General features: G+C 43.2%; 1 protein-coding gene and 1 long non-coding RNA gene across 2 annotated transcripts in view; one reads left to right on the top strand and one right to left on the bottom strand.

The window, feature by feature from the left end:
• The window catches only part of LOC143708965 (double-stranded RNA-specific adenosine deaminase-like), a 71518-nt gene extending 64169 nt beyond the window's left edge, over positions 1 to 7349 (bottom strand). Inside the window, exons 1-2 of the mRNA XM_077200181.1 lie at positions 7253 to 7349; positions 5981 to 6008 (exon numbers count right to left, since the gene is read on the bottom strand). Coding sequence (XP_077056296.1) covers positions 5981 to 6008; positions 7253 to 7349 — 125 coding nt within the window. The remainder of the gene's footprint in view (positions 1 to 5980; positions 6009 to 7252) is intronic.
• LOC143708963 (uncharacterized) overlaps positions 1 to 27657 on the top strand; it is a 295722-nt gene that overhangs the window by 175266 nt on the left and 92799 nt on the right. The window lies entirely within an intron of this gene.

The following is a 27657-nucleotide window of genomic DNA, read 5'->3' as shown; positions in this document are numbered from 1 at the left end:
ATTGCATGAAAGCATGAAACACAGTCTCTTTTCTTAAACAGAAAGGACAACCGGAGTCATTCTTCGAATCTAAGACTGAAATAAAAGAATTCACTGCAACAGCTCCATGCAAGATTCTCCACTGTAAATCTCCTGTTCTTTTTGATAATGGTGGCTTGTACAACACTCTCCATTCAGGTCTTACCTCATCACCCAACTTTAACACAGCACGCCAAGGGGTATCAACTCTATTATGCAACTTTTTTTTGTTTAAAACGAGCACACACATTTTATACAGTTCTTTACCAACACATGAAAAAAAATCAACGGATAAAAACTTCCTTTGTTGAATAAACCATCCCGAACACTCTTCATTTTTTGGCTTAATTAACAAACAAGGAAACAAATCTTCACTATCAGGCATATTAGTCCCTAAAGAGAATTCCTCCAACATCAATTTTTCTTCATCCGTAAACACTTCTTTTAATTTATTCAGATAACGAGAAACTGAACGAACAGATCGAATTCCAATCTTTTCAGCAAAAGTTTCTACATTCTGAAACCCAGGACCAGTTAAACACAATAAATGATTTAAAACATAAATTCTCGAGTCTTTCAAACTCTTACTAAATCCTGGTAGGAAATTGGGTGCAGATACATCTAGTCTTGCACTTAGAATCAAGGGTTCATTCAGTAACCAAAAAATTGAGTGAAAATTCTCAGTCCTTTGAATGTGAAAAAAATTCCAGATCTTAAAAAGGTGTTGATAAAAAAAACGGCAATTTCGAGAGATCCAAACACTGAGGGTCCATTAGGAAAAGAGATTTGTCCATTCCGAAGTTTCCAACAGTCTTAAGTAGGGCACAACTGACTGCCCTCCAACTCACATTCATCGGTCCATCAAGTCGTCTTTGTAAAAACTGCAGTCGGAAAGCTGCAATCCTGCTCTGTAAATGGATCAACCCCTGGCCTCCTCCTTCCTTAGGTAGAAAAAGAATACTCTGTGGAATCCAGTGAAGTTTGTCCCAAAAAAAATCAACAAAAGCCGCTTGAATTTCGGCTATTAGTTTCACAGGAGGATCAATACAAACCAATCTGTGCCATAAAAAAAAAGAGGCAACCAAATTATTTACAATAAGCGCTCTACCCCTATAGGACATATTGGGTAGAAGCCACTTCCAATTATCTAAACGTCCTTTAACTTTCTGTAAAACACCATCCCAATTCTTTTGTAACAAATTATCATCTCCCAAAAAAACTCCTAAATATTTCAACCCCCACCTATTCCAGCACAAACCTTCAGGAAGACTTGGTTTCCCTTTCTTCCAATCTCCTAATAAAAACGCTTCACTTTTTTTTCCAATTGACTTTAGCTGATGACCATTTTCCAAATTCCTCTATCAGTCCAGATAAAACATGTATATCACTTTGTTTATTAATTACTATTATGAGATCATCAGCATAAGCTGACAAACAAAAATCTAATTCACATAAAGGTATCTTGAAACCATCCAAATTCTTCCTGATTTTTTGTAAAAGGGGGTTCAATGACAAGAGAAAACAACATTCCAGATAGCGAACAACCTTGTCTAATACCTCTTTTGACCTTGAACGGAGCACATAAGCCACCATTAATCTTAATTATACTCTCTATGTCACTATAAAGAATTTTAATCATGTTTAGAAAATTCTCATTAAAACCAAAAGCTTCTAAAATATTCCATAAAAAACCATGCTCAACCCGATCAAAAGCTTTTTCTTGGTCAAGAGACAACAAACCACAATCGATATTAAATAATTTGGAAACTTGTATAACATCTCTAATTAAAGAAATATTGTCAAATATTGACCTACCAGGTATACAGTATGATTGATCTGAATGGATCACCTGTCCCATTACCTTAGTCATTCTCTTAGCCAAAGTTTTAGAAAGTAATTTATAGTCAGTGCACAAAAGTGATACCGGCCTCCAGTTCTTGATCTCCAACAGAACCCCCTTTTTCGGAAGGAGAGTAACTACTGCCCTTCGGCAACTCAACGGCAGCCCACCCTTCCGCAAGCTGTTGTTGAATACCTCTAGCAGGTCAACTCCTAACTCCGACCAGAAAGCCTTCAGGAAGTCCACTGGAAGCCCATCTATACCTGGAGCTTTCCCAGACTCCATCTCATGGAGTGCCTTATACAGCTCTCCCAGGGTTAGGCTACATTCCAGCTCTTCACTGGACTCCTCTGAGATCTTTGGTAAATCCTCTAGAAAAGGAGATTTTCCTTTATTCTCCGGCTTAAGTTCACTTTTGTACAGAGATTGATAAAAACTAATCGCTACATCACGAATCTGTCTGGGATCATATAACAAATTGCCATCCTCAGAACGTAGGGCATGAATTAAACGATTCTGCCCATTTTTTTTCTCATGACCAAAGAAATACTTGGAAGGTGCATCCATTTGATCAACACCCAAAAAACGAGCACGAACTAAAGCACCTTGTGCCTTAAACTCTAACAGCTCTTTAAGTTCAGCTTTTTTCCTAAAACAAGTTTCCAAAATATTACTATCACCTGAGGATTGATACAACTTTTGTAAATCTATTAATTGTTTTTCAATAAAATCTACAGAACGATTAAATTCTTTTGTAACATTTCGAGTATATTGTTGTGTGAATTGCTTTATCTGTACCTTTCCATAATCCCACCATTGCTGTAAGGATTTAAAAGACGTTTTTGTTTCTTTAAAAGATTCCCAAAAAAATTTAAACGATTCAATAAATAATTTATCATTTAAAAGACTCGTATTAAAATGCCAATAAGCACTTTTGGATTTCACTGAATTTGAAATAAAACTACAATTTACCATACTATGATCAGTAAAAGACAAAGGCGTGATAAAACATTTGTTAAATAAATTTAAATGATGTTTAAATACATAAAATCTATCTAATCTGGCCAGTGATATATAATTATCACGCATGTGGGCCCATGTGTATTGTTTTTCATTACCATTTATCATTCTCCAAATGTCACATAAGTCATATTTCTCAATTAGATGAATTAACCTCTTACGTGAAGCCATATGAGGTTCAACATGATTCCTATCGATATCCAACTCAGTACAATTAAAATCACCGCCCAATAAAAGAAAAGCCTTTCACAACTTCAACTGCATCATACGAAGTTGGTTTAAACTTTTTATTAAATAAGACAGCCACCCCACCACTTATATTTGAGTTATGACTTAGCACGGATAATCCACTAAATTCCTTCATCCAGTCAACCTCATTCTCCACACAACTATGAGTTTAGCTGTAAAAAAGTTATGTCTATATTTTTCTGCTCAATTTCCTCAAAAATGTGTGCTCTTTTCTTTAAATTGTTTGCCCCATTAACCAGGGGTGGTAAAAGGACTCAAAAATTATACTCGAGTAAAAGTATATATACCTAAATAAAAAATGACTCCAGTAAAAGTGGAAAGTCCTCCATTCAAACATCACTTGAGTAAAAGTACAAAAGTATCTGATTTAAAACGTACTTAAGTACCGAAAGTAAAAAGTAAATATTCAAACTGTAAATATTAATAATTAAACAGATCAATTGTTTTGGGAGTGATATGCAATGTTTTAATTGAACAAATTATTAGATACTGCAATTAAGAATTTGTTAGATTTGCAATCAGTCAAGAGACAATGAAGCACCTTGCATCAATTCTAAACAATTTCATTAAGTTTAGTGACAGCATATTATGGTGCAATGACTGGTAGGCCATTCTTTGATACAAATTTTACAATTTCAATTCAATTATTGTGGTTTGATTCCGATATTGATTCAATATAGATTAATTTTGATAAATATTTGGTTAATTTATCAATTATCAAATGTTAATTTTTAAATTAAGAAAATCTCACCTAATTCTGTAAACATAGGCTACAGAGAGCCCTGTCAGCTGGTATTATTAAATGTTAGAAAACATGTGATTTTTATTATAATAACCACTTTATAATATTTTAATGATATAAGTAAAAAATATAATAAATATATAGTGCACATATTTAGCAAAATACTAATTTATACTAATATTAAATATATTATAAAATACTAATTTTTCTAGCAAACTAACGTGCTATGGTCATTAAATGTTTTTTTGTTTTTTCCTGAGGTAAATGTAACGTTATGTGACATATTGTTCTCCAGCTGTTTTACTGACCTCTTTCTGCGGTTGAAAAACACTGATTTATTGATATTATGTATAAGGTATATACATTTCGGTAAGTTGTACTGTATCTTTCAACATAGGCTACCTATTATTGTTCATTTGTGTTTATTTACAATTAACTAGTAGTAAAGAGATTAACGGCACCCCATATAGCAGGCGCTAGCTATCTGTCACGTCACATTTAAAAGCTCCAAAACGGTATTTATTGTTTGAATTTCGTAATAAAATTTACAGAATCTGAGAGCTGAGAATTTATTTCATATCAAAAGTAACCTAATCTGTCTTGTCTGTCGGTGTCAATGTCCTCTTTGCTTCGCGATTTTTCTCTGCGTGAGAAAATGGATGTGTCGTGAGAGCGTGTGGAAAGTGTCGATTGCGTGTGTCTGAATGAGTGAGAGTTCGCAGCTATGCAATAGACATGTTCCATAACATTAGCTGCATCAAACAGAAGATGTGCAAGATACAGTGTAAGCGGGAATCTCTGGGTCATTGCTGGCCAGAGCTGCACGTTCACCTGTTTCTGCGGTCATCTTCCACAATGGCGAACTGACTGCTATGTGAGCGTATGCTGGCAAAGAGCTCGTGCGTTCTTTTTTCAAAATAAAACCAAGTTTTTCATTGGTTTGGAAAGCCAGTGTATTAAATACTTGGAGTGGGCATGGGGAAATGTAACGGAGTAAAAAGTTAACTTTGTCTTTAATATTGTAGTGGAGTAAGAGTAAAAGTAGATGCAAATAAAACATACTCAAGTAAAGTACAGATCCCCGAAAAAAATACTTAAGTAAAGTAACGAAGTATTTTTACTTCGTTACTTACCACCACTGCCATTAACATTCATAGATGCAATATGAATTTCATTCATAAAGAAAACAAAGAAAGAGAAAGAACACAATACCCCATACCAACAGGAAAAAATATTCCTTTTCTTCCACTTATACAACATCATTGTTTTGAGCGATATTTATGTTCCTCACTATTTTCTTCAACCTATACACTTCCTTATTGGTAAATGAATCACTAGCCAACAAACTCTTTGCCCGATCCACAAATTGTTTCAAATCAGGAAAATATTCTTGCACCTTTACACCTCTTTTATTCTTTGTTGACCTGAGAAACAACTTAATGTCCTCAAGATCCTCACTGCACTCAGAAGAATCACTGTCACTTTCCGTCTCTTGAACATCCTCATCTCGTAATTCAGCTGTCTTACTGATTTTTGCATCTAGCATTTTATTTTTCATCTTTCTTTTTTGCGGTGTTCTTTTTACACGAAACGCCTAAAAGAAACGATATGTTTCAATAACGGCGATTCGCTACTGATTGGGATCTTTTTTTATCGGTGACACCAATTTACCATAGCGCGACAGCGCTTGAGTTAGAATTACATCACTAACAAAAGGTGGTATGTTAGAAATTATTACCTTTTTTGCTGGCATAGAAAGTGGTAGAACTGAAATGAACTCCCCATCGATGACAATTCCCTGCTCAACCAACTCATTTGCCTTGTCTACACTATCTAAAAAAACTATTGTCGCATTGTTCATTCTAGACGCGGACAAGACGCTAGAATGTCCAACTAACTCTCCAACGGCCAAACAACATGCCTCAATGCTCACAGCTGATGCTACCTTAATTCCGTGGCGTCTCGTGAGTGTATTCAACCCCTGTGTTTGTAGGGCCGCCATGCCTCCGACTGACGGACAGCACCCGACCCTCCAAATAACTAAACAAATAACAAAACAGACAACAAAAATAAGAAAGCAGAATAAAGAGAAAAAATAACTTGACTCACACCGCTCTGCACCACGCTCACACACCCTCGCTCAACAGTCACACCGGAAGTGTGTGAGAGTGAGAGAGAGTGAGAGAGAGTGAGAGAGAGTGAGAGAGAGAGTGAGAGAGAGAGAGAGAGAGAGTGAGAGAGTGAGAGAGAGAGAGTGAGAGAGAGACAGAGAGTGAGAGTGAGAGAGAGTGAGAGAGACAGAGAGAGTGAGAGAGAGTGAGAGAGAGAGAGTGAGACAGATCGAACAGTGGAATTTGGAAACATAAAAAAAAAAATACTCCGTCATTTTGTTCATAGAGGTTATCATTCAAACTGCAAAGTGTTTACTTATTTGTGTAACTTACACTCGCAATAAAACCCAACATTGTGCTTTTGTCACACTCTAAACTCTTGTCAAACTGTAACCTCACACACAGTTTTAAAAGCAACATATTTATCCAACCCCATTTCAAAACAGTCTGTGGGTTACATCTTTTGGACATTATTCATATCACATTGGTTTTCATTTCTTGTCTTCAGAGCAGTTACATATTCAGATGAGAATAAAGTTAGGGTTAATTAAAATTAAGGAAAACAAATATATTGATCCGTTCTTAAAGGATAAATCAGGTATTTAGCACTTTGAGTCTATTTTCTAGTTTGTTTTGGATGAACTAAGTTAGAGTGATGGGTAGAATGTTGACGATGGGTCCTGTCTCGACATTTTGAATCTTTTAGAATCGCCTCTGACCGCTTCAGAGTGGCTGTCTACGAGCATACACAAACATGTCCTTAAAACAACCCTTAACGTTCGTTTTCAAAACTGTGCAAGAAGGACTATTGCAGTTTATAACACAGCAGGTAGACGGCATCTTGAACACTGCGTTCTTCCCTCCATGCAATCAAGTCTGGCGCCTTCTGTTTGTCCCGCGGATTCCCAAAATGCTTTGCGTTCACCACTGGTAATACGTCACGATGACGTCACATTAGCAATCTCTATTGAATGATTGAATCCGACAGAATATGACACAGCCCCACCTCAGGTATTTTTCACCAGCCGCCACTGAATACTGCTCTAAATTTCATATGTATATATCATGTCTTCAACATTTAAAATATGCACAATGAGGCTAAACATGTCATGCCAACACAAGCAAACCCGAGTGACTGGACAATGCAGTCTCAACACTACAGGTTCCAGATTCACTGTACTGATGATCCACAGGTTAGTAACAGTACTAAACTCACAGAAACGGCAGCTGTTGAGAGAGTTCCTCACTAGATGTGTTAATGTTACCTCGGACAGTGTGGAGGTCCGGTCTGGCCTTCTCTAATGAAGGCCACCTCCTGCCCTGTCCGCTGGCCCACGGAATAAATTGTAGCTATTGGATGCTGATCCATTCTTAGGTTCGTCCGCGTTTCTCCTTCTTTTATGCGTTTCCTGATAATTAGCAAACAAACAAAGGTTGTAGGGTCATAGCGCCACCTGCTGTGCTGGAGTTGAATTTATTAATCCTCGAATAACAATAACATTTGGAAAGGATGTAAAAGCTAAGGATTGGCAATACATACAAATACACACACAAAATAAAATAATACATAATTTCTACATAATTGACACATCTTACCACAAATTAAGAATAGTTACAAATTACTTGATAAAAGAAACCTAAAAGTTATTTAAAATATAATGACATGACAAGGACAAGTTGTATTAATTCACTAACATGCAGACATTGATACACTAGCAAATCTTCTAAATTATGGTGAAATTCTCAATAAAACACCATATCAGCTAGTTTGGCATAATCTTACATTAGAACTATTTATCAGTAAATAAAATTAAATGGAACACCATTGTTGTGAATATTATAATTAATTTGGGGAATCATGTGAGTCAAGTGAAATTCCTGAAGTGTCAAGGTGGTGTAACCTTTAAATCCACCTTCCAATGTCGGCTATCAGCTATTCTAGCTTTGAGCTGCAGCTATTCAAATTAAATACCTCATCTCCGACGCTGTGTGCAGTTGTGTATCGTCCACCGAGATTTAACAAAGATTTTATGCAAGACTTTGCTGATTTTATAGCAGGTCTAAGGTTAAACTATAATCATTTTATAATTTGTGGTGATTTTAACTTGCATGTTTGTTGTGAAAACAAACCTATGGTTAAGGACTTCTTAAATCTACTTAATGCTTTTAATCTCACTCAGTCGGTGTCTGGCCCAACACATGAAAAAGGACACACATTAGACTCATGTGTCTCATGGCTTGTGTGTTCATGTAAATGTGTAACGTATGTATTTCGGATCACTTTCCTGTTTTATTTACGATTACAGTCCCATGTTTTGTGGGCAAGTCTCCTTTTGCACACTGCCGCCGTGTAATTAACAGTCAAACCCCGGCACAGTTTCTTTTTTTCAACTCTTTTTAACTCAACCTGCACAAATATCCGTTGAGGATGAAACGCACGAAAGCACTTTCAGAGCCTTGGCTAAATGACGCCACCCGAGCGATCAGACGTACATGTCGGCAAGCTGAGAGAAGGTGGAAGAAAGATAAACTCAGAGTGTCATATGAAATTCTACAGCAATACCTATCTGATTATCAGAGAGCTGTAAAATTTGCAAAATCTGTTTTTATTACTAAACTGGTCGCAAACAACCGTCACAGGCCACAGGTTCTGTTTAACATGTTTAATACTATTACAAATCCCCGTAACTCTGCTCCTATTACACCTACGTTGGACCTCTGTAATTATTTTCTAGAATTCTTTGTTGAGAAGATTGTTACTCTTCGATCTTCTGTAACTTCATCCTTGCGACCATGATCCCTCTGTTCCTCCTATATGCCTCGCGGCGCTAGATCAGTTTGAGCCTATATCAATCCTCTCCCTATCTGAGATGGTCAATCATCTGCGGCCCACAGATTGGCCCTCAGACAGTATTCCCTCTCGTCTGATCCGAGAAGTCTTTGACACCGTTGGACCATGTATTTTATCATTGATAAATACTTGTCTTGTTTCTGGTCATGTTCTGTCCGCTTTTAAACAATCTTTCCGGGGGAGTTGTTGTTCCAGCAGCGGAAGGCCAGTGCTGGCTGGTGCCGAAACAGATAAGATTGGGATTGTTTGGTCTTGGGGCGAGTAGCCGCATTCCAATTTACACAGGCTATTCTCCTGGTCCGTTTTGGTCTATAGGTAGATATCTTCAACGTCCTCCACGGAAAGAGCCGCCAGACACACGACCCGCCACCTCTCCCACGCGTCCATCGTGTAGCCAGCTGCGAACGTCCCGGCAGGGCAGTCAGGGCCCCCCGAACCCAAGCTTCTCGTCCAGAAGATGGTGTCAATTGCGTTGAGAGACCAGTTGATCTCTTAGTTTGGAGGTTGTGCAGTTGATCAGTGCTGAGAGCGTCTCTCAAAGTACAAGACAGTAGACTAGACGTGACGAGAGGAGCAAAGCAGGGGAGGGAGAGGGAGAGAAAATGCGACCGCCTTCGTTGAGAGCAGAAGTAGAAGACATGTTTGTCGTAAGTTTTATTGTAAAAATATAGGATATCAACATAATGATGTAGTTGTTTATATTTTTTAGCTTCATTGCAAGTGTATGACATTTGGTATAGAAATAAACAATGGTAATTAAGTGCTTTTCCTAAAAATGAGAAAGAAAATACAGGGTCATATATAAATATAAAGTCAGTATGTGAGGATAAATATGTGTTTTAGTCTGAATTAGGTAAGATGTGTGCTTCCATTTGTCATGGCCCCTCTGCTTTACAGGGGTGGTTTCTCCTGCAGGCACAGGAGGGTCGTTAGTGATTGGAGCCACCTGGGCTCAGGGTATTTAAACTTCCTCACTAACCACTCTGTCTCTCTCTCTCTGCTCCTCCAGGTATGATCCTGCTTTGTTTGTTCCTTTGTAGTTTTACTTCGTTTCCACTCAGTCATGTTCACACACACAGATTCACGCATCCCTGCACTTTACATACATTATACATTATGACATTTTCACACCTCATTCCCTTTTCTTTGGTTAAAGTTAATAGTTTTTGGTTTACAATAAAGAACCTTTTTGATTGGCCTATACCTGGTGTTTGTGTCCCCTCATTTTTGCCACAGGCTATGAGCCGGCCTGTGACAAGTGGGGGCTCGTCCGTAATTTAAAGTTAATTGTACTTTAGTATTCTAGTTTACTTTAACATTGTTATAGTTGAGTTAAAGTTTTGTTTAGTTTGTCTTTGTCTTATCATTGATATGTTTGTTTATTTATAGTTTGGCTTATTTGATTATTGTTTTGTAGTTAACTTGGGTTGGTAGTTTTGTTAGTTTAGTTCAGATTGCCAATGTTTTGTTTGAGGGGATACTTTGGTTGGGCCAATATTTTTTTGGAGAGAGCGTTGAGTGCCATGTGTTCCATTTTGTTCAGTTAGCTTTGTAGCTAAATTTGTTTAGCAATTCACTCTGTGCCTTTTCTGGGTTTTTGTTCAGGTGGGAGTCCTCTCCTGTTGAGGCTTATCAGCGAGTGTCAATAGGAGGCTCGTGGTGTTTTTTTTGTTGTTTTTTTTTAGGTGGCAGTGAACGTGGGTAGAGCTTCCCTTTCCCTTTTTCCCTACATCGGCTCGGGAGCACGTCCGTGGATATGGGGGGGCCGCCAGTTTCTGGTTGTCTTTTCCACTCCACTGGTTTTGTGTGCATAAAACCCCACCACATGTGACTGCACGAAGACCAAGGGCCAGTTAGTTAGTAGTTTTTGGAGGATAGTGGGGTGTGGCTCCTGTCCTTAAACCCAGACTGGCAGCAGGTGAGTTGTGTAACATATTTTTGGGGCATTTCTAATGGTTGTATTGGTTGAGGAAAATGTCTTCCACTTTGAGAAGTTTCGTTCAGGTTCCTTCAGAGTTAGCCTTAGAGTTGTGTACTAAGGAGCAGTTAATTGAAATAGCGGAACATTATCAGATTGAGATTGTTGATTAAAAAACTTAAAGAGACTGTGAAAGCTGTATTAAAGCAAGGTCTTAGGGAAGTTGGTGTTCTTGGTGGTCAGTCAGGAAGTAGTGAGGGTGCAAGTTTTCAGTCTAGCCCTTCATTAACTTTTGAGCAGCAGAGGGAGTTGTTGCAAATGCAGTTAGAGAGAGCGCGATTGCAAAATGCTAATAGATCAGAAGAAAGACCACCACAGTTTGATGTTTCACAGAATCTTCGATTGTTGCCTAAATTTGATGAGTCAGATCCAGACACATACTTTACTTTATTTGAGCGTATTGCGGGAGCTAGAGCTTGGTCAGATTTGGATAGGACTATGTTGTTGCAATGTGTACTTGCAGGTAAAGCACGTGAGGCTTTTTCAGCACTAAGTGTAGCTGACTGTAAAGTTTATGATAAAGTTAAGTCAGCAGTTCTGAAGGTCTACGAGCTTGTGCCGGAGGCATATCGTCAACGCTTTCGTTACAGGAAAAAATTAGATTCACAAACCTATTCTGAGTTTGTTCGTGATTTGTCTTCTGCATTTAATCGTTGGTGTACAGCTTCTGAAGTTAGCACTTTTGAGGTTTTGTCTAACCTGATTGTGTTAGAACAGTTCAAAAATTCTGTGTCAGACCAGGTTGCTACATACATTAATGAACGTAAAGTTAAGTCTCCAATTGATGCAGCAGTCCTTGCAGATGAGTACAGGCTAACACATAAAAGCCATTTTGAGTCCAATAGTGACATGCACCATAAAAATAATTTTCCTCTTAGGAATAGTAGGTCACCTTTTTTTGGAGCTTCTTTCCAAAGGCCTCAGCAGAAGTTTGGTTCTGGGGGACCTAAAGCAACAGTTAATGTTAATACCTGTCGCTACTGTTTAGTTGAAGGACATTGGAAGAAAGATTGTCCTCTTCTGAAATCAAAGTCAGGTCAAGTTAAACCTGCTGTGATGGCAGCTCCTGTTACAGCCTCTCACCACCAGGGTGAGTTTTTTCAGCCACTAGTTAAGTTTGGTTCTCTGTCTTCCCACTGTGATTTTTCAGCCTTTATTTCGGATGGTGTAGTGTCCCTGGTAGATGGCAACCAAAATGTTCCGGTTAAGATCTTGAGAGATACTGGAGCTTTAGATTCTTTTATACTGGAATCTGTCCTGCCATTCTCTAAGGAGTCTGATACTGGCAGTTGTGTAATGGTACGTGGCATGGGTTTAGTTCCATTCTCTTCTCCTTTACATGAAGTTACCCTAAAATGTGGTCTGGTAGAGGGTGATGTAGCTGTTGGGGTTAGACCCCAGTTGCCAGTAGAGGGAGTTCACATGATTTTGGGGAATGACTTGGCAGGTAGTAAGGTGTGGGCAGATGGCAACCTAAACATATATACGATAACGACTAAAGAGCAAATGAAGCTTAACTTACGTTTCAGAAGCGCGCACGGCGGGCCTTCATCGCAGCAAAGGTCTTAACTGCATCCTCTATTTCGATTCTCTGTGCCAGTTCATGTTCTGTGGAGATTGTTGCCAGTCCATTAAGTCTGTTCCCTGTTCACAAAACGTTCCCCATTCAAAGCAATCGGGACGTCACATATGAAACAGCCAGCCACCGCTGTCAGCGAGTCGCCGTATTCAAGCACCGAGGGCGCGCGCGCCGCGCCCATACCTTCGGTTCAGTTTCCCGAGCCCACGAAGTGCGGCAATCGGAACCCAGAGGCCATTCTGCCCCTAGCTATACATGTAAAAGCATGGGAAGGGATATCAGAATGCAAAGGGGCCATAGAACCGGTACCTCCTTCTCTGAGCGAGTCAGGCTTTTACAGCCGGTTCTATGGCCCCTTTGCACAACAGTTTCGCTATTTCAGCGCGGCTTGTCGAAGAAGTACTTCAAAACATTTTCGGTGTAACTGCCACGGTTCAGCTCGTCTGCGACAATCTTTGCGGCGTCCATCTTCATTGAATTTTGATATCAGATAGAGCCGGCCAGAGCGCAGCATAATAAGTAGCCACGCTGTTCACTTGGAGGGCGGGGGCAAAAGCCGGCTTATCCAGTATGGAAATACACACAGACAATGACACGCCACGCCCCTACTGCATGCTAGAATCTCCGAAAACAAGCCGATTTCAACCTCAAAATGTAAGCTTTTAAATATACCAATACTGCTATCTCAAACATGGAGAGGCTTCTTCATGATTTCAACTAACAGATTCTGCAAGAAATTGAAATTCACCAATTTTGAAAAAAAAACGCTTTCTCATTTTGCTCGAAAATTGTGTTGCCGACTTGTGTTCTTAGTTTCCGTGATCGGTCACATATTCAGATGAGAATAAAGTTAGGGTTAATTAAAATTAAGGAAAACAAATATATTGATCCGTTCTTAAAGGATAAATCAGGTATTTAGCACTTTGAGTCTATTTTCTAGTTTGTTTTGGATGAACTAAGTTAGAGTGATGGGTAGAATGTTGACGATGGGTCCTGTCTCGACATTTTGAATCTTTTAGAATCGCCTCTGACCGCTTCAGAGTGGCTGTCTACGAGCATACACAAACATGTCCTTAAAACAACCCTTAACGTTCGTTTTCAAAACTGTGCAAGAAGGACTATTGCAGTTTATAACACAGCAGGTAGACGGCATCTTGAACACTGCGTTCTTCCCTCCATGCAATCAAGTCTGGCGCCTTCTGTTTGTCCCGCGGATTCCCAAAATGCTTTGCGTTCACCACTGGTAATACGTCACGATGACGTCACATTAGCAATCTCTATTGAATGATTGAATCCGACAGAATATGACACAGCCCCACCTCAGATATTTTTCACCAGCCGCCACTGAATACTGCTCTAAATTTCATATGTATATATCATGTCTTCAACATTTAAAATATGCACAATGAGGCTAAACATGTCATGCCAACACAAGCAAACCCGAGTGACTGGACAATGCAGTCTCAACACTACAGGTTCCAGATTCACTGTACTGATGATCCACAGGTTAGTAACAGTACTAAACTCACAGAAACGGCAGCTGTTGAGAGAGTTCCTCACTAGATGTGTTAATGTTACCTCGGACAGTGTGGAGGTCCGGTCTGGCCTTCTCTAATGAAGGCCACCTCCTGCCCTGTCCGCTGGCCCACGGAATAAATTGTAGCTATTGGATGCTGATCCATTCTTAGGTTCGTCCGCGTTTCTTCTTTTATGTGTTTCCTGATAATTAGCAAACAAAGGTTGTAGGGTCATAGCGCCACCTACTGTGCTGGAGTTGAATTTATTAATCCTCAAATAACAATAACATTTGGAAAGGATGTAAAAGCTAAGGATTGGCAATACATACAAATACACACACAAAATAAAATAATACATAATTGACACATAATTGACACATCTTACCACAAATTAAGAATAGTTACAAATTACTTGATAAAAGAAACCTAAAAGTTATTTAAAATATAATGACATGACAAGGACAAGTTGTATTAATTCACTAACATGCAGACATTGATACACTAGCAAATCTTCTAAATTATGGTGAAATTCTCAATAAAACACCATATCAGCTAGTTTGGCATAATCTTACATTAGAACTATTTATCAGTAAATAAAATTAAATGGAACACCATTGTTGTGAATATTATAATTAATTTGGGGAATCATGTGAGTCAAGTGAAATTCCTGAAGTGTCAAGGTGGTGTAACCTTTAAATCCACCTTCCAATGTCGGCTATCAGCTATTCTAGCTTTGAGCTGCAGCTATTCAAATTAAATACCTCATCTCCGACGCTGTGTGCAGTTGTGTATCGTCCACCGAGATTTAACAAAGATTTTATGCAAGACTTTGCTGATTTTATAGCAGGTCTAAGGTTAAACTATAATCATTTTATAATTTGTGGTGATTTTAACTTGCATGTTTGTTGTGAAAACAAACCTATGGTTAAGGACTTCTTAAATCTACTTAATGCTTTTAATCTCACTCAGTCGGTGTCTGGCCCAACACATGAAAAAGGACACACATTAGACTCATGTGTCTCATGGCTTGTGTGTTCATGTAAATGTGTAACGTATGTATTTCGGATCACTTTCCTGTTTTATTTACGATTACAGTCCCATGTTTTGTGGGCAAGTCTCCTTTTGCACACTGCCGCCGTGTAATTAACAGTCAAACCCCGGCACAGTTTCTTTTTTTCAACTCTTTTTAACTCAACCTGCACAAATATCCGTTGAGGATGAAACGCACGAAAGCACTTTCAGAGCCTTGGCTAAATGACGCCACCCGAGCGATCAGACGTACATGTCGGCAAGCTGAGAGAAGGTGGAAGAAAGATAAACTCAGAGTGTCATATGAAATTCTACAGCAATACCTATCTGATTATCAGAGAGCTGTAAAATTTGCAAAATCTGTTTTTATTACTAAACTGGTCGCAAACAACCGTCACAGGCCACAGGTTCTGTTTAACATGTTTAATACTATTACAAATCCCCGTAACTCTGCTCCTATTACACCTACGTTGGACCTCTGTAATTATTTTCTAGAATTCTTTGTTGAGAAGATTGTTACTCTTCGATCTTCTGTAACTTCATCCTTGCGACCATGATCCCTCTGTTCCTCCTATATGCCTCGCGGCGCTAGATCAGTTTGAGCCTATATCAATCCTCTCCCTATCTGAGATGGTCAATCATCTGCGGCCCACAGATTGGCCCTCAGACAGTATTCCCTCTCGTCTGATCCGAGAAGTCTTTGACACCGTTGGACCATGTATTTTATCATTGATAAATACTTGTCTTGTTTCTGGTCATGTTCTGTCCGCTTTTAAACAATCTTTCCGGGGGAGTTGTTGTTCCAGCAGCGGAAGGCCAGTGCTGGCTGGTGCCGAAACAGATAAGATTGGGATTGTTTGGTCTTGGGGCGAGTAGCCGCATTCCAATTTACACAGGCTATTCTCCTGGTCCGTTTTGGTCTATAGGTAGATATCTTCAACGTCCTCCACGGAAAGAGCCGCCAGACACACGACCCGCCACCTCTCCCACGCGTCCATCGTGTAGCCAGCTGCGAACGTCCCGGCAGGGCAGTCAGGTTCCCCCGAACCCAAGCTTCTCGTCCAGAAGATGGTGTCAATTGCGTTGAGAGACCAGTTGATCTCTTAGTTTGGAGGTTGTGCAGTTGATCAGTGCTGAGAGCGTCTCTCAAAGTACAAGACAGTAGACTAGACGTGACGAGAGGAGCAAAGCAGGGGAGGGAGAGGGAGAGAAAATGCGACCGCCTTCGTTGAGCGCAGAAGTAGAAGACATGTTTGTCGTAAGTTTTATTGTAAAAATATAGGATATCAACATAATGATGTAGTTGTTTATATTTTCAGCTTCATTGCAAGTGTGTGACATTTGGTATAGAAATAAACAATGGTAATTAAGTGCTTTTCCTAAAAATGAGAAAGAAAATACAGGGTCATATATAAATATAAAGTCAGTATGTGAGGATAAATATGTGTTTTAGTCTGAATTAGGTAAGATGTGTGCTTCCATTTGTCATGGCCCATTCTGCTTTACAGGGGTGGTTTCTCCTGCAGGCACAGGAGGGTCGTTAGTGATTGGAGCCACCTGGGCTCAGGGTATTTAAACTTCCTCACTAACCACTCTGTCTCTCTCTCTCTGCTCCTCCAGGTATGATCCTGCTTTGTTCCTTTGTAGTTTTACTTCGTTTCCACTCAGTCATGTTCACACACACAGATTCACGCATCCCTGCACTTTACATACATCCTACATTATGACATTTTCACACCTCATTCCCTTTTCTTTGGTTAAAGTTAATAGTTTTTGGTTTACAATAAAGAACCTTTTTGATTGGCCTATACCTGGTGTTTGTGTCCCCTCATTTTTGCCACAGGCTATGAGCCGGCCTGTGACACATTTCGGTTTCCACAAATCCCTTCACTCGACTGGGATGTTCTCTTGTGTTCTGGGCGGCGAGTGCAGTAACTGTAACATCGGGCATATGTTAAAAACATATTTATACCGACTTCATCAGGCAAAAAAATTCTTCACAAAGAACACAAAGAATGGCCTTCTCGGCTGCCATAGTTGCAACTCTTGCGTCATCAGAACAGCGTGTTCAACGTATCACCGTTTCTGTTTAATAAACGTTGTGCAACGTTTTGTCGGGGCTGAACGCAGCCCTGGTCCGGGGCAGGTGATGTTCCAGGGAAGGGGTTGCAAACTGAACTTGGACTTCAATTCTCTCTATACCTTTATCAACTTTATAAATTAACGTTTACTTGCACTGATATAGCAAGACTTTTTCTTTTAGTTGTCCTCTTTCATAGACAGCTATTTTCTTCTTGCTGTGCAAATTTGTTTAAATTCTTAATCTTTTTTAATCTCGTAATATTCTGCAGAAGAGAGAAGTGACTCGCGCTGCTTCTCTCGTGAGAAACACTACTAACTAACTCAACCAGGCCCAGCCCCTTTATTCTGAGTGTGAATTATTTAAATGAGGAATATTGTGACGTGTTTGTTCCCGGAAGAAACTACAATGGAGGCGTTTCAGGAGTTCAGAAACACTGACGCTGATATAAAGACCAGGGGCCTCATTTATAAACGTTGCGTACGCACAACAGAAGGCGTACGCCGCTCTCTACGCAATAATTGGTATTTATAAAAAGCAAACTTGACGGTAAAATTTGCGGTCCTTCACGCAAGCTCTGACCCAGGCGTACGCACAAAAACGGGTGAAATGAGAAATGGTTATCACCGTCGGCAGATGGAAGAAACACGTGAAAGTGTGTGAAACTGTAGACCGTTGTGTAAAATAAATGGCAATACTGCCTCTCATAAATAACATGAAGACTTCACAAAGCAAGTCTTACAATTAACAGCCTGCACGAACACCCGTTTGATCGATCTGCAACAGAAATGCAAATGAACACATATTTGCAAAAAGAAAAGTGAAATATGTTCTGCTGTAATATTGGCATGTTATAATTCATCCTCATAAATAAGATGGTAAACAGAACGAAATGTACAAAACTGATATTCTCGCCAATGTGTCCGTCTGGCGGAGCAGATATAGATGCAATTAGATAGTCAGTCAGTCAGATAGATAATTAGGGATATAGATAGATAGATAGATAGATAGATAGATTATTTGTCCACTTGGGAAAGTTGTTTTCATACTAAAAATGTCTTCATCAGCTACGGAATCATGGTATTCATGCATATGCCTTTAGTTCGTTTTATTTTAGATAAAATAACGTATGACGTATGTCTCAACCATTCAGAAAGCTGCTAGAAATTACATTTGCGCTGAACTATTTCCCATTTCCAAGTAGATTATAACCGACATCTGTAGCTTGTCAGATGCAATTAAATGGATGGAAATAAAATGCCCGATCACAATGCGTAATGACGCACAATGGCTGATCTTGCGCTCTTAGAAGATGTGGAAAATGGAAGGATTCGGAGTGAACGCATCTTCAGACAGCAAGAAGACTTGCTGGCAAATGAGGCAAATGTCCGACCATTTCTTTTTTATTTCGGCCACAGTCCGAGGTTGTGAGGCTACAGCATTTACGGCGTCTGCAACCTTTTGCCACTCAAGTGCCTTTTTGGAATTAATAATGCCCACACTGTACCCTCCAAAAAACATTTTTCTCCTCTTTTCCACCTCGCCAACGATAACTTCTACTTCACATTGAGTGAAGTTACGTTTTTTTGATTTCCTCTCTGTGTTTGCCATGATTTCGCAATCGATGAATATTAACTTGTGGGCGTTTCACGGACTATTTATGGGCAACTATGGGCGTGACATGAAGCCGCAAAAGCTGCGCTACATTTAGAATTGATTGTGATTTATTAAGGGAAAAATGCGTAGGATGTGCGTGCGCACGGTTTTATAAATCCGGATATTTCTGTGTGTACGCACGTCCTATCTTTCATCCGTACGCCACTTCTGACGCAAATCCTACGCAAAGTTTTATAAATGAGGCCCCTGGAGCTGTTTCATGATCAAACAGCAACACTGATGATCATGAAATAAAGCATATTAAGTTCTCTTAAAATATGAGTTTCTGCATGAAAGTGTACAGAAAGTCTCACTGCTGAATATTTAGTATGTACTGCAGATGCTCTGTATGTGTGAAACACTGGGATGATCTTCTGCAATTGTCATAATGCATGCATGCAATGCTGTATCCCACAATGCAGTGCACTCAGCTTGGCTTTTAAGCATTTCTCGACCAGTGTTTAGTTTCTCTGATAAGCATTGATATGATTTTCTGTAAATCTGTTTTGAAGCTCTACTAAGTCACATGTGCAGGTTCTACTGGCGCTCATGTTCTTCACTTCAGTGTTTTTGGCAAGATTTATTCCCGCTGCCTCCCGGGAGCAGAAAAGCACCCATTCTTGTTTTCCATGCAGGAACATGTTCATTAGTCTTTGTATTGTATGGTGCAGTTTTGTTTTTGCAAAATCATAAATCTTTATACAATTAGAGAAGATCCACTTGGCTGTGCAAGTTTTCCTCAAGATTAATACGAGCAGCCCTGCGACGCAGCACAAAATAAAGGACGGCTCCTGACTAAATAAATTACAGCCAAATGGCGTTCATCTTCAGAATGGATCAAACTCGGGAGGTTTATTGTTCTGGTGTGCGTTTTAGACAGAAAGGAAGCGTTCCCTCTGACAATCCTCAACACAGACACAATATGTGGTGAGTGTGTGCATGTGTGTGAGAGTATGTGTGAGTGTGTGTGTGTGTGTTACGTGCTTGAAGATGTTAACAGGATGATTGTGCAACATTTAAGTGAGATACAACTGTCGCCATGGTTGCAAGTAGCAGAAACTACCAAGAAGCAGAAAAATTAACTTTAAGTATGTTTTAATTGAAAAGCTGCAATGAGTTTACAAAACAGATTATAAGTATAAAAGAAAGACAAGTAAACAGAAATCCAAGAAAACAAGAGCGTCGCCAAATCAATGAAATAATCAAAACAGAATTTCCATAACTATTTAACCCAAACCTCTAAAATTACCTACCAAAAGAAAAATGCAGAAACAAACCCGATATCTTCAACGTATACGACGCCTTAAATAAACTACGCTGGCTAAAACAGAAAAGATACAGTGTATGGCAAACACTCTTCAACTAACTAACAAAAACAATGCTATCTACCGTTGTTTTTGAAGATGGATTTATAAAGGCCAACAATCAGTAGAATTCGATATCAAGAAACAAGAAACGCTAAGTGGTTACTACCTGCAACACACTGCGTTTGAATCAGATTATCCGTGTGTAACACAGGGATCAGTCATACGCACACACCTGCACTTAATACGAGTTTTGAGTGATCTAGCGCTGAAACTCTCAGATCAGTCCAATAATACATCAGCAACAACAATAAACAAACCCCAAGGTGTGTTGATTTCGAAATCACCGCATAAACAAACATTAATGTGTCGTGATCATGAGTCTATTGACATTTTAACCCAAAGGCACGGGTGTTGAATGAGATCTGGTGCTGATCTGCTCACTCCTTGTCAATGGGGCCTTTTAAACTGCCAGAACATCAGCGGATTGGTCGAACGTCGGTCGTGATGTGTGACATCGTTACGTCACGTATATGATGATGGACAGCCGTATTTTTGAAAATTGCATCATCGTCTACCTTAAGTAAGGCAGATCAATAATATTGTTGAATATTAAATGTCCCCAACTAAGCAAGCCAAAAGCCAAGGCAACAGTGACAGGAACCGAAACTCCATCAGTGACAGAATGGAGAAAAAACCATTGTGAGAACCCAGACTCAGTCACTCAGTTCTCCTCTGGCCAACGAACCAACAGAGTATGATTATGATTCAGGAGCATTACAGGTCAGAGGTCAGATTGGATCGGAACATTATATTATGCAGTTCATCTGTGTGAAGACCGGAGTCATCACGCGTGTCTGGAGACGAGTGTGTGGAGGATCAGTGCCGATGAGGCCTTCACAGGGAGAGTCTAGTGGACACAATCTCTGCTGACACTTCAGGGATGCGTTGTGGTCGTGTCCAGGCGCAGGTCCACCATCTGATCCGGATACGGCCCAGATCCGGCTGACTTCAGTAAACCTCGGAATAAACAGAAAGACTAATATTAGCGTAAATGCCATTCTTCTTATGATGTAGCGAGTACATCAGGTGTTATAGGAAGTGTTCCCGGTTCCGGCTGAGAGAGCTGCTTGAGAATGAGAGATATAACTTTCATTTGGTGACTAATAATCATTTAACTGATTTGAATAATAGAAATGTATAATGTTCTATATGAATGCCAGGTCAAAGAGATGTGTTTTTAGTCTAGATTTGAACTGACAGACTGTGTCTGCTTCCCGGACAATGTTAAAAAATCCCGGACAGTCGATTTAGATATTCTAGGTATTATCAACTGGCCAGAATTTTGAGATCGCAATAGACGTGAAGGACTATAATGCGTTAAGAGCTCGCTCAAGTACAGGGGAGCTAAACCATTTAATGCTTTGTAAGTAATCAGCAATATTTAAAAATTTATACGTTTAATAGGGAGCCAATGCAGTGTTGACAGAACCGGGCTACTATGGTCGTACTTCCTGGTTCTGGTAAGAACTCTAGCGGCTGCGTTTTGGACCAGCTGTAGTTTGTTTATTAAGCATGCAGGGCAACCACCCAGTAGAGCATTACAATAATCTAGCCTTGATGTCATGAACGCATGAACTAACTGTTCTGCATTTTTCATTGAAAGCTTATGATGTAATTTAGATATATTTATAAGATCGAAGAATGCGGTTTTACAGATGCTAGAAAGTGGCTTTCAAAGTGTGTGTGTGTGTGTGTGTGTCACTGGATCGATGCAGTGATGGTTGGAGACTCTGCTCTCCACATCAGGTCACTAAAGGTCAGAGATGAAGGCTTTTTACCAGCTGGAACATTAATCAAGTGTTATCAGTGTAACATTAAACCAGTTCTGAGCCTTAAACCAGCTCTAAACCAGCTCAGTCTGCACATTAACCCACTCGTGTGTCATGTGTCTGTAATCGAGTCACTTTGGCTGTGAGTCCCAAACATTAAAAATGTCTTTGAAACTGGTCAGATGAGATGTGTTCCTTTCACTCTCTCGATTAGTGATTTAGATTCATCTTAAATAACACATTTATACTGAAGGGTTCATGTTAGTCATTGAACAGAAACACAACCTTCACATTTATGCTGTTTGGTGACTCTGTGTGTGTATGTGTGTGTGTGTGTGTGTGTGTGTGACACTACGAGTTGCACTTTTCCAGATTCCACCGCGTCTGGATATGATCAGTTCAGAGTGGCACTCTTAAGTGTCACATTAACGGGAGTAAAAAAAACAGTTTGCCTCATAGTCTGCCTAATTATTGAAAATATTTGTGTTTATTCGTATATTCGTGAAATGAATTATAATAAGCATATAGGCCTACGGTGTAGCCTAGGTCTAAAGAGGCATTTCAGTTAGGCTATTGATTTATTTCCCGCCTAAGTGGGTCGTATTGACATACAAAAAAAAAGTGTCGCATTAGGAAAAAGGTTGAGAAACCCTGTTCTAGACGACACGATCATCCTGATGTGAGGGACCAACGTTATTACAGGGTTTCGATCTTTTATAAACATAATTATCATATATATTTGTGTGTGAAAACATTAAGTGTATTTATTGTGTCTGTGATCTTTCAGTTCTGCTGAACTTTGCCAATTTCATGGTTTTACATAAATTAGTATTCACTAAATAAATGGATTGTGCCTCTCTGTGGTAAATGATGCTCATTTATAAAAAATGAGCACCTCCTCTGCTCACTCATGATCTGAAATGCTTTTCAACTTCCTGATGAAAAGCTGACCAGATCAGTGTGTGTGTGTGTGTGAGCGATGTTTTTCTCAACTAGGATGTTTATGTTGCTGGATTATTATTCCTCACTCACTCACTGATGTTATGTTAGTGCTGTGATCTAGAAGAGCCTCACATGCTCCCTCTGCTGGGCAAGCCAAATTATGATGATGTTAGTCGTGTGTGTGTGTGTGTGTGTGTGTGTGTGTTCGCCAGCCGAGGCTCTGGATGTGGGCGAGTATTTGGAGATCTCTGAGATCGTTCGTTCTCAGTCTCACACACACTGTCGAGCGCTCTCTCAGACACACTTGGTCTCTCACACACACTCGGTCTCTCACACACTGTCGAGCGCTCTCTCAGACACACTTGGTCTCTCACACACACTGTCGAGCGCTCTCTCGGACACACTCGGTCTCTCACACACACTGTCGAGCGCTCTCTCGGACACACTCGGTCTCTCACACACTGTCGAGCGCTCTCTCGGACACACTCGGTCTCTCACACACTGTCGAGCGCTCTCTCGGACACACTCGGTCTCTCACACACTGTCGAGCGCTCTCTCAGACACACTCGGTCTCTCACACACACTCGGTCTCACACACACTGTCGAGCGCTCTCTCAGACACACTTGGTCTCTCACACACACTGTCGAGCGCTCTCTCGGACACACTCGGTCTCTCACACACACACACTGTCGAGCGCTCTCTCGGACACACTCGGTCTCTCACACACTGTCGAGCGCTCTCTCGGACACACTCGGTCTCACACACACTGTCGAGCGCTCTCTCCGACACACTCGGTCTCTCACACACACTGTCGAGCGCTCTCTCGGACACACTCGGTCTCTCACACACTGTCGAGCGCTCTCTCGGACACACTCGGTCTCTCACACACTGTCGAGCGCTCTCTCAGACACACTCGGTCTCACACACTGTCGAGCGCTCTCTCAGACACACTCGCTCTCTCTCACACACTGTCGAGCGCTCTCTCGGACACACTCGGTCTCTCACACACTGTCGAGCGCTCTCTCGGACACACTCGGTCTCTCACACACTGTCGAGCGCTCTCTCGGACACACTCGGTCTCTCACACACTGTCGAGCGCTCTCTCAGACGCACTCGGTCTCACACACTGTCGAGCGCTCTCTCAGACACACTCGGTCTCTCTCACACACTGTCGAGCGCTCTCTCGGACACACTCGGTCTCTCACACACACTGTCGAGCGCTCTCTCGGACACTCTCGGTCTCTCTCACACACTGTCGAGCGCTCTCTCAGCCACACTCGGTCTCTCTCACACACTGCCGTCAAACGCTCCCATCACACACTCCCTTCACACACTCCTCCCACTCGCTCCCGTCCCGTCACACACTCCCTTCACACACTCCTCCCACTCGCTCCTGTCCCGTCTCACACTCCCGTCCCGTCACACACTCCCGTCACACACTCCCGTCACACGCTTCCATCACACACTCCCGTCACACAATCCTCCCACTCGCTCCTGTCCCGTCTCACACTCCCGTCCCGTCACACGCTTCCATCACACACTCCCGTCACACACTCCTCCCACTCTTTCCCGTCCCGTCACACACTCCCGTTACTCAATCTTTCCACTCGCTCCCGTCCCATCACACACTCCCGTCAAACACTCCCATCACACACTCCCGTCACACAATCCTCCCACTCGCTCCTGTCCCGTCACACACTCCCATCACAGAATCCTCCCACTCGCTCCCGTCCCGTCACACACTCCCATCACACACTCCCATCACTCACTCCAGTCACAGGCTCCGATCACACACTCCCATCACACACTCCTCCCACTCGCTCCTGTCCCGTCACACACTCCCGTCACACACTCCTGTCACTCGCCCCCCTCATCGCTCCTATCACACATTCCCGTCACACACTCCTCCCACTCGCTCCCGTCCCGTCACACACTCCTCCCACTCGCTCCCGTCACACACTCCCATCACTCGCCCCCCTCATCGCTCCTATCACACATTCCCGTCACACACTCCTCCCACTCGCTCCCGTCCCGTCACACACTCCCGTCACACACTCCTCCCACTCGCTCCCGTCACACACTCCCGTCACTCAATCCTCCCACTCGCTCCCGTCCCGTCACACACTCCTCCCACTCGCTCCCGTCACACACTCCCATCACTCGCCCCCCTCATCGCTCCTATCACACATTCCCGTCACACACTCCTCCCACTCGCTCCCGTCACACACTCCCATCACTCGCCCCCCTCATCGCTCCTATCACACACTCCCGTCACTCAATCCTCCCACTCGCTCCCGTCCCGTCACACACTCCTCCCACTCGCTCCCGTCACACACTCCCATCACTCGCCCCCCTCATCGCTCCTATCACACATTCCCGTCACACACTCCTCCCACTCGCTCCCGTCCCGTCACACACTCCCGTCACACACTCCTCCCACTCGCTCCCGTCACACACTCCCGTCACTCAATCCTCCCACTCGCTCCCGTCCCGTCACACACTCCTCCCACTCGCTCCCGTCCCGTCACACACTCCCGTCACACAATCCTCCCACTCGCTCCCGTCACACACTCCCGTCACTCAATCCTCCCACTCGCTCCCGTCCCGTCACACACTCCTCCCACTCGCTCCCGTCCCACACTCCCGTCACACAATCCTCCCACTCGCTCCCGTCACAAACTCCCATCACACAATCCTCCCACTCGCTCCCATCACACACTCCTCCCACTCACTCCTGTCCCGTCACACACTCCCGTCACACGCTCCCATCACACACTCCTCCCACTCGCTCCCGTCCCATCACACGCTCCCATCACACACTCCTCCCACTCGCTCCTGTCCCGCCACACACTCCTGTCACACACTCCTCCCACTCGCTCCCGTCCCATCACACACTCCCGTCACACAATCCTCCCACTTGCTCCCGTCCAATCACACACTCCTCCCACTCGCTCCCGTCCCGTCACACGCTCCCATCACATACTCCCGTCACACAATCCTCCCACTCACTCCCGTCCCGTTACACACTCCTCCCACTCGCTCCCGTCCCGTCACACACTCCCGTCACACAATCCTCCCACTCGCTCCCGTCCCGTCACACACTCCCGTCACACAATCCTCCCACTCGCTCCCGTCCCGTGACACACTCCCGTCACACACTCCTCCCACTCGCTCCCGTCCCATCACACACTCCCGTCACACAATCCTCCCACTTACTCCCGTCCCGTCACACACTCACACAATCCTCCCACTTGCTCCCGTCCCGTCACACACTCCCGTTACATACTCCCGTCACACAATCCTCCCACTCGCTCCCGTCCCGTCACACACTCCTCCCACTCGCTCCCGTCCCATCACACACTCCCGTCACACAATCCTCCCACTTGCTCCCGTCCCGTCACACACTCCTCCCACTCGCTCCCGTCCCGTCACACGCTCCCATCACACACTCCCGTCACACAATCCTCCCACTCACTCCCGTCCCGTTACACACTCCTCCCACTCGCTCCCGTCCCGTCACACAATCCTCCCACTCGCTCCCGTCCCGTCACACACTCCCGTTACACACTCCCGTCACACAATCCTCCCACTCGCTCCCGTCCCGTCACACACTCCCGTCACACACTCCTCCCACTCGCTCCCGTCCCGTCACACAATCCCGTCACACAATCCCTCCACTCGCTCCCGTCCCGTCACACAATCCCCCACTCGCTCCCGTCCCGTCACACACTCCTCCCACTCGCTCCCGTCCCGTCACACACTCCTCCCACTCGCTCCCGTCCCGTCACACACTCCTCCCACTCGCTCCCGTCCCGTCACACACTCCTCCCACTCGCTCCCGTCCCGTCACACAATCCTCCCACTCGCTCCCGTCCCGTCACACACTCCTCCCACTCGCTCCCGTCCCGTCACTCAATCCTCCCACTCGCTCGCGTCCCGTCACACACTCCTCCCACTCGCTCCCGTCCCGTCACACACTCCTCCCACTCGCTCCCGTCCCGTCACACACTCCCGTCACTCAATCTTCCCCCTCGCTCCCGTCCTGTCACTCAATCTTCCCACTCGCTCCCGTCCCATCACACACTCCCATCAAACGCTTCCATCACACACTCCCGTCACACAATCCTCCCACTCGCTCCTGTCCCATCACACACTCCCATCACACAATCCTCCCACTCGCTCCCGTCCCGTCACACAGTCCCGTCACACACTCACGTCACTCGCTCCTGTCACCACTCCCGTCCCGTCACACACTCCCGTCACTTGCCCCCCTCATCGCTCCTATCACACATTCCCGTCACACACTCCTCCCACTCGCTCCCGTCCCGTCACACACTCCCATCACACACTCCTCCCACTCACTCCCATCACACACTCCCGTCACACAATCCTCCCACTCGCTCCCGTCACACACTCCCGTCACACAATCCTCCCACTCGCTCCTGTCCCATCACACACTCCCATCACACAATCCTCCCACTCGCTCCCGTCCCGTCACACAGTCCCGTCACACACTCACGTCACTCGCTCCTGTCACCACTCCCGTCCCGTCACACACTCCCGTCACTTGCCCCCCTCATCGCTCCTATCACACATTCCCGTCACACACTCCTCCCACTCGCTCCCGTCCCGTCACACACTCCCATCACACACTCCTCCCACTCACTCCCATCACACACTCCCGTCACACAATCCTCCCACTCGCTCCCGTCACACACTCCCGTCACACAATCCTCCCACTCGCTCCCATCACACGCTCCCATCACACACTCCTCCCACTCGCTCCTGTCCCGTCACACACTCCCGTCACATGCTCCCGTCACACGCTCCCATCACACTCCTCCCACTCGCTCCCGTCCCGTCACACGCTCCCATCACACACTCCTCCCACTCGCTCCTGTCCCATCA

The sequence above is a fragment of the Siphateles boraxobius genome, unplaced genomic scaffold (assembly GCF_051911475.1).
Source record: "Siphateles boraxobius isolate OS27281-9 unplaced genomic scaffold, OSU_SipBor_1 44, whole genome shotgun sequence".
Taxonomy (NCBI): Eukaryota; Metazoa; Chordata; class Actinopteri; order Cypriniformes; family Leuciscidae; genus Siphateles; species Siphateles boraxobius.
The sequence above is the reverse complement of the archived record's forward strand: the minus strand, read 5'-3'. Positions and strand labels throughout refer to the sequence as shown.